We start from the raw sequence: 15796 nt of genomic DNA on the forward strand, positions 1-15796 counted from the left end.
AGGATGGAGTGGTCGTGAATCCTAGCCTGTGTCTGTTACCAGAGACAGGTTCTTGACAGACACTGGCGTAGAGGATTTCTAAAAAATGTTAAGAGTGCCCAGCATTTTAATAGCAGCAAAACACACTCTTGCAATGAAAAAGTGGTGATTGTATGTAGTGTATCAGTTGTTCCATTCTACAGGATATGGTGTATGTGTGGCATCACACCCTTAAGGGGAAGGCAGCACCCAAGATTTACAAATCTTGGGTAGTCACGGTGGAAAGGAATGACAGCAGTCAGAGGTTCTGCAAAAGCTTAAAAAGTTTTAATGATAAATTACACACTTGGCATGAAAACTGGTGTAAGTCCTGATCTCTTATTATAAGCGCATGGTGGGTTTTGGATGAAGGGTTAAGGTGAAAGGGAAGAGAGAGAACGAAAGAGGATTGAAGAGGAGAAGAGAGAAAGCAAGAAAGAGAGAAAAAAAGATGACTAGTCCTGGTTCCAGCATCAGCCCTGGTCTGGCTGGAGGCATGCCCAGGATCACCTGGGCTTCATGGGAGTACCTTTGTATAGAAAGGTTTTCCCACCCTAGAGATGAGTTTCTGGTTTTTTATGCAAATCAGTTCTCAAGCGCAGTTCATTCTTTCTGGAAGTGGGTCAGAGGCCTTGGGGTGGTCTTGATGGCCCTACAGTCCATGCCACATCTTGGCCTCATTCCTGCTGTGCTGTGTTGTGCTTATGGCTGTCCTGGAAAAGTGCTGCCCTACCTCCGTAGGTACCCTCTGCAGCCACATCCTGCACTTTCTCACAGTGAGTTACTACCAGAAGTTCTTGGTTGGCTCCACAGCTACTTGGATATCAGTGACATTTGAGTTATCCCCCTTACCTCCTAGGCTTCTACAGCATGGTTGCCATCACCTTCTCACTGGTGTTCGACATCTTTATTAAAACAGTGAAAGCATCAATAGTGCACTGCCATTGCTCTAGTAAGTTATTCAGGCCTTTTCAGCAGAGTAGGGCATTTATTTGTTTATTTATTCCTAGGTATTTGGGCCTCATTTAATCATCTTAAAAACGCCTAAAACTTAATCAGGTAGCATTCAATGTTTCTACAGAACAGGAACACCTGGTTTTAAAAGATGGAGAAGGATTTTGCATTAAAAACGTTTATTGGTATCCAAAAGACTGTGATGTAGCCAGAAAAACTGGTGCTTTCTCGTGCCAAAGTCTGCCCACCTGTAAAAACTAGGACAGTAACAGTTATCTTGGAGATCTTTTTCAGATGGCTATGTTGGAATATTGCTCAGGAACTACCAAAAGAGGGAGGGGATACAGAAATACTAATTAATGGTTTGGATTTGGGTTTATTCATTATTTAATTTAAAATTTCTTTTTTGTAGTAAAGAAGAATAACATATTCATGACTTCAGCTCTTCTTCAAAGAAACGCTGACATCATCAAAAGTACAAGAGAAGGTAACTGCCATTGTAATACTGTCATTGTAATTTATTCACTGTAGCTCCACAAAGACATCCTTTAGAGATATGGAAGACAAAACAAGAACATCTCTTTTCCATACTGAATGATAGCCTAGGTATCTTTATGGAGTTCATCACTTATTTGTTTGACAGTGTAAATGACCTATGAACTGTGGTCTGACCATCTGCTCTGACTGCGTATTTCCTGAGTGGACTGAATGTAACCTTCCACAGTGAAATTTCACATTTCTAACTGAATACCTCTGCTCCTGGAGAAAGATTTATCTAAAACAATAAATATGAGTATAAATATATACTTAAATATATAAATGCAAATCTATTTTGTAAGTACAAATAGAATGTTTCCATATATAACACATTACTTTTTACCCTGATAGGATCACACATTGGTTTCACTTCAGAGTTGTATATTTTAGAAACCATTACAATTTTTCAGAATATGAAGCAAGTAACAACAACAGTAAATATTATTTTAAAATGTTTTGAAAGTTTCAGTTAAGAGGTAAGACATATCAGTATGAATTAGATGTGAAGAAAAAGTATATGTTTAAATATTTTGTCTTTGTATTTTGCAAGGATCCTTGTCACCAAGTCAATTGTGGAATGTCATTAGACCTGCCACTTTACAGCCCCCACAAGCCCTGACCTGTCCTGAAATTCCTGTAGTATCTCTAATGACTAAGAAAGACGCATGTGTTCAGGTAAAAAAAAAAATTTTACTGGAACTCAAATTAAGGAAAAAAAGCAACCAAACATAAACACTCAAAACAATCAAAACCAAACACCAAACAAACCAGTGCTGTTTTAAAGTTATTAATTAATTAATTATGCAGTTAATTAATCATGCATTAAAAATGCATTATTTTCAAGAAAGTTCCCATGTAAGTTTCAGTGGAATTGCTGTATCACTAATATGATGTGAAATGTTAAACTCATGCTGACTGTGTTTGAAAAATTATCTGTTCTCTGCAGGCTGTCTTACCTTTCCGATATCAGGGTTCTGTGGGAAAATCTGCGTTGAGTGTTTTGGATTTTGTTTATTTAGAAAGAGAGATTTTAGTATTTTATTTGAGGGCACTGGTTTAGTACACTGCTGGAGGAAGCTCTGCCAACTATAAAATCTATTATCCATATCTGTGTCTGTCTGTATCTTTATACCTTAGTGACTCTGGACTCTAGCAGAGCTGTTAATAGCAGAAAATATACTAGCTCTAATTAATCCATTTGATTTCATTATTCCTAGCTATCTGAAGACAGCTCTTATTCATCCACTGAGAATTCAGTAAACTCCAAAATGGCAGTGGGGTCATCTATTACCATGAGTCTTTCCAGCTCTCAAAAAAACCAGTAAGACTTTGTTTGTTATATTTCTACATCATCTTGTCGCTTGGCTGATGGCATGGCCTTTCATCCTCTGTGTCTAACATGGTACCCAGCCCGTGCTATCTGCACCCACACAGGGCTCAGTGCTGTTTGTGTGTGGTGCCAGGATTTGTGTCTACTGACATGAGCTTTATATGCCATAAAAAATGGACTCCTAACTGCAATTAATCTCTGTGGGACAGGGGGTTTCTCACTAGCAACCAAGCCAGAAACTATTCTGGTTTGCCATCTCTCTTCTGACTGCATGTCTGCTGCATCTCATAAAAAAGGTACATAGAAACTCAGGAGATTTCATTCTTTTGAGGAATAACCAATATATTTCAGCATATTGGACACAAGAAGCATAAGGAAAAAAATACAGGATTGATTTGGAAGACGAGGTGAATGCTGCAGTTGATGTTCTACTTTCATTCACAAAGCAGAATTTCTGGCATGAGAAGCTATCTGTGGTGACTGTGATAGGCTAGCATTTTTGTGCAGCACAGACTTCAGAATTTCTGTGAGGAAGCTGATGTCCTTGGAGTAGGATGTTTCCCCATCCTCTTGACACTGTATGTGATGGAAAGAGCCCCATTCCTGGAGATTAATCAGATCTAAAAAGCTTGGAAAGCTTGTGTCATACATGACGGAAATACAGCGCGGGGAAAACACTGGCTTCTGGTCATGCGTTCAACTTCATACAAGGTTTTGCTTGGGAAACAGAAAGGGTTCAAGGCCAGCACTGAGAAGAAGTCATACTGGAGCAAAAGAGGGCTATTACCTCTCTCTGGGGACTGACTCATGAGAACTCTAGGTCTGTGGTTGTGCTATTAATACTGCTTGCTGATGTTGATGAGGGTTTTTTACCTGGAAGTTGTGAGCATCAGGAATACACCTGGTATCACTTTTGATGAGAGAATGACTTTTCAAAATTGCTAGGGCCACAAATAATAAATTTCTAATGTTGCCTAATTCCCCCTCCTACTCAAGGAGAGCATAGAATATGTAAATTGCAAAGGAGTCTGTGCCAGTCTTCTACAGGGCAAGATGGACCACCGATAAAGGTAGTGATGCACAGTGCCAGGGTTCTGAGGAGGCAAGGGAGTTTAGATGCACAAACAACTTAGATTCTTAATCCTTATCAACAAATAGAACCATTAGAATCATTAGAGGGCAGATGCTTGCTATTATTTTGGAAGAGCTAATCTTTTCTATTACATTTAAAGCTGTTGTGATGCCCTCTGAGGGCAACATGTAGCCACAGAGCACACTGGATTTTTAGGACAATCTGAATGATGGTAATGCATGCATCAGAAAAGCTAAATTAGCTGCTGTTTGTACTTTAAATTTATTTACCTTCTGTCAGCTGCACAGTATCTAGGAAAAAATTGGTGAGTGATTTTCCCCTGTGAAGTAGAGAAATGCAACACAGTGATTCAGTGCCAACAAGTTAAAGGTACTTATGGTATTTCTTTCCCTTGTCTTTTTTTCCACAAACACCCTGCTTGGGTTGTTTGTGCCTCATTAATTCTGTATATCACAATAGTTGTTCTATCATAGTCATGGTAAACGTTGGTTCCTTTGCCAGTTTAAAATACTGCCAGGTGCCTACTGCTCTTCTGAGATTGCAGAAGGATGTAAGTGCCACTCTTCTGATCCATATTAAGTGACTGATGCTGTAAAATACTTAGGTAAAATCTTTCTGGCATAGCTGTTTTCTCATCAATAAGAAACAAATGACTTCATTAAACTCTGCATACATGCTGAACAGTAAGTGAACATTGCAGCCAGACAACTTTTTAGGTTTGCTTTTAATTTCCAATCAAGGCATAACTGCTGACATTTGTTTATAAAATAAAATGCAGAGATTGCTTTGCCTCCAGATAGCTCTCTCACTTTTGCTCCTCTTCCACATCTTCATCTATCCATTATATGATTCTGTGGAGAGGTGAGTGAAAATACCTTGTTATCCCTCCACAGTTGCTGCAGCTGTCTATGTTCCATGAAACTGCTAATTTTCATTTTCTGGGCTGACTATAAGAATGAACTGAAAAGGAAAAAATTCCAGTTTGTTGATTCTGATGAAAAGCTTGGACAGCTTGTGTCATAAATGACAGAAATATAACAGTGGGAAAACACAGGCTTGCAGTCACATCAACTCAACTGTGCACAAAGATTTGCTTAGAAAAACTGAAAGAGTTTGAGGCCAGCACTGGAATTGGTGGCTACCTTTTTGGACACTCTGAGAAGGCCAGTACCTGAATCTATTCCCCTCTCATAATCCCATTCAAGTACTTTATCCATATTTCTCCTCCCATTGTTCCTTGTTAGTGATCATTCCCTGATATCAGCGACTGTGTTTTGTAGCTCCATGACAGTGCCATCCCTGGGGCAAGAACACTTTGAATCCCTGACAATGCATCCCTGGCAGGAACACTTTGTTCTTGCCATACAGCAACATAAGGCTATTGAGGTTTTAATAACATTTTAAGGCTGCACTTCCAGTTAACTTTCTCTTAAAAGAGAACTGATTGCCCTAATTAATTTTTCTTACATTTCTGAATATAATCAAAACAATTTCCCACATTTTTTTTCTTAGAAATAAGCCTCTAATTCTTATTTTTTAGCTCTTTTGGGGTGCTGTCCTTAAGCTGCTATTGAAATAGCCTAGAAGTAGCAGTTGAAATGTCAGTATGGAAATTGGTCACATTCCAGTAATTTTAGTGAGGGGTGTGTTTAAGGATAAAAAACTCATTAACACACTTCAGATTTCCTGTTCATGGCCCAGAACATGCATAGAAGCTTTAAAGGCTGAAAAGACAAGTATTTTCTGATTTCTCTGTTTTGCTCCTAGCAAATGTGTTGTCTTAGCAACACATCAAGCATGAGAATGCTAGGGAGTATTTTTCTCATTAAAAAAGATTGAGAGAGGTAGTACTCAGTAAGTCCTTCATCCTTGAAGAGGTTTTAAGCACACTGTAGCTGTGAACAGAGAAACTATTTTAGAGGAAATCATCAAAGTTCTGCCAACAAACCCAGCTAATTAACAGGAATATCCTGTACATGACATATGTTATGTTAAGCCCTCCAAAGGGTGATACATACTGTGAAACAGAAGTAAGTGGTGCTGAAGAATGCAGTTTGTGACACAGTATCAGGCTACCTTCCTGCCAAGTCATCCTTCTGGAACAGAAAGTGAAAAGAACTTGCATGGTTTTGCCTATGCCAGCAAGACGTGCAGGATTAAGCTCTACAGAAAGCATAAACAGTGTACAACCCCTTCGTAAAAAAACCAAAACCAAACCAGCAGAAGGAACAACTTCCACATAAAGGAGTTTACAAGGACTTTTCTGGTGACTTTTACAAAAAATGAACCCTGTTAATTTAAAGTGGCTATGTAATTAGCAGGTCCAATCACAATTCTACTTACACAGAATATTCTTGAATGTAATCTCTAAAATACAGTTGGCCAGTATCAAAGGATTGCAATACTGAGCTCTCTTCTCATTTATGTATATCTCTGGAGCAGGTAATTGAAAAATAGAAACTTTCTCTCCTGTTTTACTTACACCTCATCTTAAGCCATCTGCCATCAAATCTATACCTTTTTTCAGTATTTGTGTGTGTATATGAATACATTGCCTTCCTGCACTTCCAAGATGCAAGGAGAATGACAAAGGAATGCCTGTAAGGCACCAGGGTGTACATTATTCTGCAGAGTAGTGGAGAGCTTGAAAGGATAGCTGTTAATTGTTGGTAGTCCTCTGGAGGGGCAAAAGGAAACAGGGAAACTAAAGCAACTCATTAAAATTTCTGGAGTAAGACACTTCCCTGAGATGAAGTGGCATGCTGTTTTGCTGCTTGTTCTTTGGTCTTAAGGAATAGCCTCAATAATCTTAATGAAATTCAGTGTGATACTCTGTTCCTTTTGTGAAATTTTCCATAGAGAATATTCTCAGATTCTCTTAAAGAATTTATCTGATTACTTACACAATTACTCCTTTGTTTCTCTTTAATGTTAGGTGTGGTGAATATTTAAAGTGCTTTAAATAGTTCTAAATCACATTCTTATGTTATTTTGTCCCCACAGAAGTCAGTTGCTCAAAGAAAGAAGTGTACAAAACAGCAGCAATTCAGATTTTGTGTTTGGGGAAAACATGGTTGAAAGAGTTTTGGTTGGATCTGCACATGCTGGCAGACTTTTTATCAAGGTCAGTGTGCTGAAGAGTACTATTACTTTTTCAGATATTGGTTCTTTTTAGGTCCTCCTTCTTTTAAAGATGTGAGTAAATATGGTCCCAATGTCTCCTGAGGAGAAAATATCTAAGGATGTGCTGCTGGAGGGGTAGGCGTTCCCATCTTTACCACCCTAGTTCTTTAATTACTAATGCTTGCCAATATGCACTTCTATTTTTTTACTTGAAAAAGAGTTTTTTATCTCTTCCACATAAAGTGGAACACCCACAACTTAAGATAAAACAAAGTGGTTCCTACTGCTCTGATAACTTCCTGTAAGTGTGAAGAGGTCGGATACCTGAAGGGAAGCCAACAAGAAAGCTGAAGAGAGACTGCTTACAGGAGTGACAGGACAAGGGCAAATGGCTTCAAACTAAAGGACAGTAGCTTTGGGTTCACTCTTAGGAAGAAACTCTACTCTTTGAGGGTGGAGAGACCACTGTAGAACACTTGCCTAGAAGTGCTGTGGATGCCCCATCCCTGGAGGTCATCCAGGGTGACCATCCAAGGCTGAGCTGGATGGGGCTCTGAGCAACCTGGTCTAATTAAAGGTGTTTCTTCCTATGACAGAGAAGCTGGAACCAGATGATCTTTAAGGTCCCTTTCAACCCAAACCATCCTATGATTCTGTGATAAATAAGTATGAGGGAAAAAGTAGACACCTTAGAGAGTGTCCATGTTAAAGCATATTGTGCATGCTTGTGAGGCAGCTTAAGTCCTGAAGGACTCTAGGACAAAAAAATGGTTCCCAAGCTGAGGACTGCACCATTGAAAATAGATTTGAAATTCAGTTTTCAATTGAAGTAGGATGAAAACTGTATGCTTATCTGCCATGTAAAAAGCTTGGCAGCTATAGGTTTGGGGTATGTCTTCTGGCCAAGATTTATTTATAAGGCATGAGTTGAGGCACTGAGCATTGTCAGGAGCCACAAGCATTTATTTAGACATGGCTAAGAAAATTTATCTGCAAAACTGAAGGTGATAGAAATTTTTAAGTCCTCTGGAGTTAAGTTTGTGGTGTCTGAGAATTTTAAACTACTCTTCCAGGAACTATGGGCTTGAACTGGAAATAAACCAGTACCTTAACACCTAAATTCTTCAGTGGATTTAAATACTAGTCCAGGATCCACACAAAGAGGTCTTTCTTCTCAGAGGAAGAATGATGTACTGATTCTCTTCTATATTACTTCTTCTAGAGACTGACATTGTATCATCTGGGCTAGTTTTACTCTGAAGCTATTAAAATTGCTTATCTTCAGCCTAGTATGCTAGCATTATTCAATGTTCTATTTGATATAAAGTAACATAGCCGTTTTTTAATATAGGAATTCTTATTTCCCCTGTGTTTTTCTAGAGTCCTGAGAAGCATCCCAAGCTGTGTAATGAAGCTGATTTACACAAAGGAGAAATAACATCCATGTCCACAGGATCTTTTCCTGTCAGGCCACAAACAAGTAAGCCTACTAAGCAAACAAGCACAGTTAGCTTTAGTATTATGTCTCCCTGTATTTTAAAGGATGTCAGATGAGTGGAGGTCAGTAATTTTCATCTATTCTCAAGATATCCAGTCATGAGTATGCTTAGAGTATGTGCCAAAATCTATATTCAGAAAGCAGGCAGAGTTTGTTTTATAACATGTGAACTGGACTAACTTTAGAAAACATGATCTGAATTACTCAAGAAAATATTGCAGAATATTATTATTTAGTACAGATTATTATTTGTTGATTGAAAAAAAATGCAGTGACCTTTATGAATGCCTTGTGGACCACATTGTTGAATTAAAATTTTAGGCTGTCTGCTGCTTGCATTTTTCAAATTCTCACATCAATTACTTTGTTATTTTGGATCATAATTGTGGGACTGAAAGTTCTACAGGGACAGATTTCAGGGTTAGCTTGTGACTCTGGTGTGAGATTTTTTTATTGAGCAACCCATGTAAACCTAGGCTGTGAGGGAGTCCGCAAAAGGCCCCTGTTGTGAGCCTTCTTGACAAATTCTGCACTCCTCTTTACTAACAGATGTGTTAGATCCTATGATTTGTATAAGCATTCTTACAGGTAAAAAATTCTAAATATAAAGCCTTCAGAACATGTGTATAGATTATGCAAAGATATAGAACTTTGTAACAATGTTGTTCCTTTCAAATGTTGTCTTTCTGTGTTCCTGTTAAATATTCATTGTATATGTATTATTATTTTGAATATTGGGATATGTATACTTGGCATAATAATATATCAGATGAGTTTAATTTGGAAAATCAGCTTCTAAATATTTAGACTTTGCTTCTGATTGTTCCTGTTTGTCCCTTGGGACAAACCTCTTCAACTATAAACAGCCCTGTTCAATTCTGTATGAGCCTTTTTGGTGAGATATTTTGTATTCCTGCCTTTTCCTCTAGTGTTTTTTTCCTTTGGCCAAAAACTTATTAATAACACTAAACAATGTCAGATACCACAGGTATTACTGAGAGATCACATCCTATGTGACCTGTACTAGTTTTGTTATCCTAAAAATATTCCCAAAATATTCCCTGTACAGAAAGAATTTCTTCTATTTTTTTCCCTACAGAAAGACCTTTGTTGAGGAATGCAACACTAATTGAATCAGCAGCTGCTTGTGTTTCCAAGCCAGGGCAGAAAATCCTGTTGGATAAAGTTGAAGTTATAACTGGAGAAGAAGCAGAACAAAATGTATTGCAGGTGTGTATTTCATAAAACCTTGATGGTGAGTAGTTTGGTTGTTGAAAAGAACATCTAGATCTATTGCAGATGCAACAGGCTGAAAATAATTTCAATTTATATTTTGAATATTTGCTTTTTTTTAAAGCTATGCCTCAGGTAACACATTTTTCTGTAAGTTGGTATGTTCTTTTTCATACTATATATCTTAATTTTGCAGTCTCTTTAGTAAGTGACTATTTTAGTGGTATTTTATAAGCATCTATATAGTGTACTAGCTGAAACCACAATCTTAGAACTGGAAGTGATTTGAGTAAAGATGGGGTTTATGAAAAAAAACTTTTGGGAAAAAAAAGCAATATGTTGTAAAAGTAATTTGTTTTATAGTTCAGCTAAAATAGCAATTATCTGTCCAACCTGGCAGAGTGTATCTTGTTATTCTTTGTCTTCAAAATATTTTCTCAGAAAATAGCAATTTTGATTTAAAAATCTTAACATTATTTTATTTTTGATTAATTCTTCTGTCTTAGCAGAACACAAAAGTTTTATTATCTTTGGAGCAGTACTCTTCTAGTAGCAAGACTGGTATCCTGTTGCATAGCATTTGTAATGAGCGAGGAAATAAGGTTGTACAACTTTTGCAACAAATTTTGCTATGCAGGTGGATATCACAAGCTGCTGCTAAACTTAAAAACACAGCAGCAGCAAAATTGAAGGGCCTCAGCAACTTTCTCAACAGACAAAGAGTTAATGAAGATGAAATAATTGAAAAAGTAAACTGGGACTCATGCTGAATGTTTTCTATGATGAGAAAAGAATTCACAGATTTAAGAGCCCTTTAAGTAATAAAGGTGATATATCTATATATAGATATATCTGTGTACCTTTCTGCACATGCCATGTAATACATGGATGTACTAAAAGCCATATCAAAAGTTTTACAACCATAACGTTGTAAAAGTAAAGTTGTTATTTTAGAGCCAATAAAACTAGCAATAGCTGTCAGTTTTCATCGTGTATTTCTCTTTCAGATTAACTGCACGCTCTTTGTATTTAATAAGCTTTCTTTAAGTTGGACTGAAAGAGGCAGAGGATCCCTGAGGCTTAATGACACTTGCAGCAATAAGCATGGAATGTTGCAGTCAAGGCTAAGTATGAGTCAAATAAAGAAATACCTCATACAGAAAACACCAAATAACTTGTCTTACTGTTGGCCAGAGTTTATTTCAGAACATTTAAATATGAGATGATCATTATATTTAAGTCCAGTTGCTGAGAATCTTTTTACCTGATAAAGTTCTGCATGTTACAGACTGAGGAACTGGGCTCACATATATTGTTAGGTTCTGTGTACTTCTGTCATGTACTGTGTCTTCAGCCCTGTCACCAGTCTAACAGTGTGCTCTTTGTTGGTTCTGCTTTTTCAGCAGCACTGTTTCAAGACTCTTCTGGAATGTTGCTTTTACTGTGCTGTCACTTTTTTGTACTGTATTGCACAGTTTCAGCAGATTATTCCCTTTGTGTGTCAGACAATAGAAAGGAGCTAAAATATTTGGATATTAAAAATATAAAAATCTCAATATATCAGGGTTTTATACCAAATTTAAAAGAATAAATGGTTAAAATATTAGTTGTATACAAGTGCTGGAGAAAACAGCTGCAGCATATCTTATCATATTAACCTTCTTATTTTAGTTATGCGAAATCAAGGTAGCTTGAGACTGATTCTCAACACCCAACTCTGGGAACAAATGGTTATAAAAAGAGCAAACAGAAAGAGCCTGTGCTTCACTGCAACAGATCAAGAGGACCATTCTGTTCAAGTGTTTCTAACTCAGGTGAGTAGGAGACAACAGCTCCACCCAAAACCCCACTTCATCTAGAATTCTGAAGGATTGCTGAAGGTTGGTTTTAGCAAATGGTGTTCATGCTCTATCAGACTATGCTCAGCTTAGATGTTACATGGCTTTTATTATGGAATGTGTTAGAATGATATTTAAAAAAAAAAAACAGGTGTGATGATGTGATCTGGCCCTAAGACAGACATTTCCAGACTCTGGTTCACATACCACCAATGGAATGGATATCATTCCAGTAATATACAGGAATGGCTCTTTTTTAATGGAAGAAGTACACTGACAATATCTTCACAGATAATTAAAACTTTGTAAATTACTCTGGTAAAAGACAGCAGCTTTCTGGCATGGTTCTCAACACAGCACTTAAAATAAATCCACCCAGTGTAGGACCTCCATTTCTCAGCTGAGAAGAATACAGAGTTTCAGTATCGCCTTGTGTAAGACCCAAGGGTGTCTTGGGAACCTTGATTTTTCTCCAGCGAGGGCTGAATTGGAGATGGAAATGTGCTGGACTTAGCTGAAAATAAATAGCACCTATGTCCCAAGTTGGAAAGTGAGAGCATCCACATGAGTTTAAGGATGTTTACAGTATCCCCAATAGATCTTTCTAGGATGGATTCAGCTTGCTGGGAAAGACAAATAAATAATTGCCAGGAAGTGTCACATATCATACACAAGCAAAGCACCATGCACTGTATACGCAAGTACTGTAAATCTGTCACTTCCTAACAGGGATTGATTGAACTATGGCTGTGCTGGACTGCTGGTCTGCATGTGAGAATTACAAATGTCCTGATTTCCAGGTGTACTGCACTGTTTTCATAGAGTGTGTAACTTCCATTCTGTAAATTTGTCTTGGCACTACTGGGCAGTAAACATAGACATGTATGAGGAAATCACAATATATGAGAGCAGTATGGGTATGGCAAGGGTTGCAGGAAGCTGCTTCTACAGACACTGAAGAGGCTGGTGTCCATCCCTACAGTATCCACCTGGCACCTGTATATATTAACATGTCAAGGCTTTCCTACTTCTAGAATCAAGCTCAGGAATCATCCAGATATCAAATACTCCATAAAAACTGAGCTGTTCTTCAAGGAAAGTAATTTTTAAGCTTATATTTCTTGAAACTACAGAGAAAATAATCAGCAGCTGCATATAAAGCTCAGACCACATAAAAGAACTTCACATTATTTGTATTTAATATTTGGATGTTAATTATGAAGTGGGGATCTTAGGCTGATTGTTTTGATTAGAAAGGACAAAATACTACTCCTTCAATATTTTTTAAATGAATTTTTAAAAATAGAGATTTTTCTCAGTTGTTTTGGACTGTATACATTCTATGTTCTGCAGGCAAGCTCAAAAGACACTGAACACCTGTATGCAGCAATACATCATCGCCTTGTGGCCTTGCGAAGCTTTGCTGAGCAAAAGCCAGATGCTCATCAAGTAGAGACAGAGTCAGAAACAGCTTTTCAGCCATTAAACTGTGAAAGCGATGATGAAGATGATGAAGAACTAACTCAAGTGAGCAGCACTGGATCTGGTAAGCAGAGGTTTTGCTGGAAATGTGTAATCCTTTCAGTGTATTTGCTTAAAGTAATGAAAATTGGACCTTTTTTTTAAATGCTGACTGTAACTTTTATGTGATACAGATACCCCTTTTTCAGGTAGAAATTGGGTAATTTGTTTACGTGTTTTGACTTATTACTGTTAAAATGTAAGATTTTGCCAGCTTAAGCATCTACACATACTTACAGCCATGGAATACTCTTGACAAAAGCTTGAGGTTTAAGAAATTTTATATTATCAAGCATTACCTAAATTTTTTTTCAGTATATATCAGTAGAAAGTTGAGATACTGATTTGAGTAAGTGAAGAATGGGTCCATTCTCATCAATGACTAGCTTGCTACTAAAAGCATGGAGCACCATGTGTTTATGAAGATATTTATGTCATGGTTAACTTTATTTAAAACATGTTCCTTGATCGACTGTAACAACTAGCTCAACTAGGAAATCTTCAGGACAACATTTACACACCAGTTCTGCCAGCTTTCTTCACCATAACAAAAATGTAGGTTTCTCAGAGAGAAAAATGCCAATAAAATAAGATATTAATGCAGTAATGCTTCTTTTAATGCAACTCACAACAGGGCTACAGTCACATTTGCAGACAGCAAGGCAGAAAGAGCTGTTAGACTTAAAAGCTCTTCTATCTTAGCAAAAGACAGTTCATATTTCTGGAGCAAATTCACTGATTGTGTGAAACTGCTACAGGGGAAACAGGAGCTTCCAATTAGGTGTGATTTTTCAACAGATGGACTACATCAGGCAACTTAGAGTTGTTGCTTACAGGATTCATTTCCCTCTGCAGCTAGGTAACATACTGTCCTTATATTATAAACATTCTTTTCAACAACTATTCATCAAGAAACAAGAAATGAACAGTAACAGCTGTGAGTACTGTTTCCCTAAGGAAAAAAAAATTCCCCTTTATCATAGAATCATAGAATATTCTGAAGTGGAATGGACCCTTAAGGATCATTGAGTCCAATTGCTGGCCCTGCACAGCATACCCCAAGAGTCACACCATGCGTCTGAGAGCATTATCCAAACGCTTCTTGAGCTAGGTAATGCTGTGACCACTGCCCTGGGGAGCTGTTCCAGTGCCCAATCACACTCTGGGGAAGAACCTTCTCCTAATATCCAGCCTAAACCTCACCTGACACAACTTCAGGCCATTCCCTGGGTGTTGTCACTGGTCGCCACAGAGAAGAGATCAGTTTCTGCTCCTCCTCTTCCTCTCATGAGGGAGTTGAAGACCCCACTGAGGTCTCCCTTCAGTCTCCTCCAGGGACAACAAGCCAAGTGACCTCGGCTGCACCTCATACAGCTTCCCCTTAACATCCTTCACCATCTTGGTTATCCTCCTGATAGACTGCAATACCTTTATATTCTTCTTATATTGATCTTCCTCCAGTGGAAAAAAAAGAAAAAAAAAAAAAAAAAAGAGGGGAAAGGGAATTTCCAAGCAGTGTAGGAACACAGAACACAAGTTAAATATTTATTTTGATTTGCAGAGACTTCTGATACAAATATTCAGATGGCAGCCAGCAAACAGATTCTGAAATGTGTAAGGTGCTGGGTTTTTTTGTCCTTTCAGTTTAAGCATCTGTGCCTCATTTATTACAGTTTGTAACAACAGTTTTAACAATCCTTTTCAAGCATTTTTTTAATGGCTTCTAGCTCTTCTGCTTATCTTAATTTCTTCTCAGAGCCACAAGGTTTTAATTTGCACACATTTCAGTTACATCCAAGTCACTCTCCACCTTCAGACATTCAATCTCACTCATGATTGTCCCTGGAGATCCCTTTTACAAAAAAGGAAGAATAATAGGCCTTGTGGGTTTTGAACAGGAAGATGTCAGTTTTAAGTATCAGCACAGAAATGTTCGTTTAGATACAGGAGAACAGATCCTGGCTTTTTAAGAGCATTAGTTTTAACATTTTAATTTTCATTCTTTCATTTTCATGGAAGGATGTATGTGAATAAGTTATCTTCTTTTTATTGATGTAACTCAGTTTTGGAGATTACCTCTCCTTAAGAATATATAAATGTTAAGAAGCCTATGTCCTCAGGGACTGTTTCTTTACAAGAGATACAAGAGTTTACAAAATATGTCTGCATTTTATGTCATTCCATTCTATTTGGTTTTTCTCACCCCCCCCCCCATCCCGTGGTTTTCTTTTCTTAATATAGCAATTTCATTCTTGCTAAAATGAACTGACACAGTTGCCTAGATGATGTATTTCATGACACTGTAAAAGACAGCAAAAACTAGATCTTTCTTATCTTTATAGTATCTGTATAATAATTGTCTTTAGTGCTTGAGACTGAAGAAGAAAGCAAATATGATATACTTAGTAAGTGAATTACGGACATTGAAGTGATTCTATATATTTGCAAGACTTTGTTGTTAGCATTCCTTACAGAAAATTCTTAATCTACAGTATGTTAATGCTATATACAGACAATATATAAGGTAGTAGAGATTTTTGTATGATTTTTTGAGTTCAGTATAGACATTTATTTCAATATTTTTAAAATTCCTAGTTGAATTGCTTTACTTTAAAGTAGAGATAGTAATTTCATGAAGTCCATAAAGAGAG

General features: G+C 37.4%; 1 protein-coding gene across 1 annotated transcript in view; it reads left to right on the forward strand.

The window, feature by feature from the left end:
- RANBP3L (RAN binding protein 3 like) overlaps positions 1-15796 on the forward strand; it is a 32149-nt gene that overhangs the window by 12149 nt on the left and 4204 nt on the right. Inside the window, exons 6-14 of the mRNA XM_059836479.1 lie at positions 1385-1459; positions 2060-2184; positions 2727-2830; positions 6936-7056; positions 8436-8535; positions 9653-9783; positions 10794-10914; positions 11458-11600; positions 12978-13170. Coding sequence (XP_059692462.1) covers positions 1385-1459; positions 2060-2184; positions 2727-2830; positions 6936-7056; positions 8436-8535; positions 9653-9783; positions 10794-10914; positions 11458-11600; positions 12978-13170 — 1113 coding nt within the window. The remainder of the gene's footprint in view (positions 1-1384; positions 1460-2059; positions 2185-2726; positions 2831-6935; positions 7057-8435; positions 8536-9652; positions 9784-10793; positions 10915-11457; positions 11601-12977; positions 13171-15796) is intronic.

Source organism: Haemorhous mexicanus, chromosome Z, assembly GCF_027477595.1.
Source record: "Haemorhous mexicanus isolate bHaeMex1 chromosome Z, bHaeMex1.pri, whole genome shotgun sequence".
NCBI lineage: Eukaryota > Metazoa > Chordata > Aves > Passeriformes > Fringillidae > Haemorhous > Haemorhous mexicanus.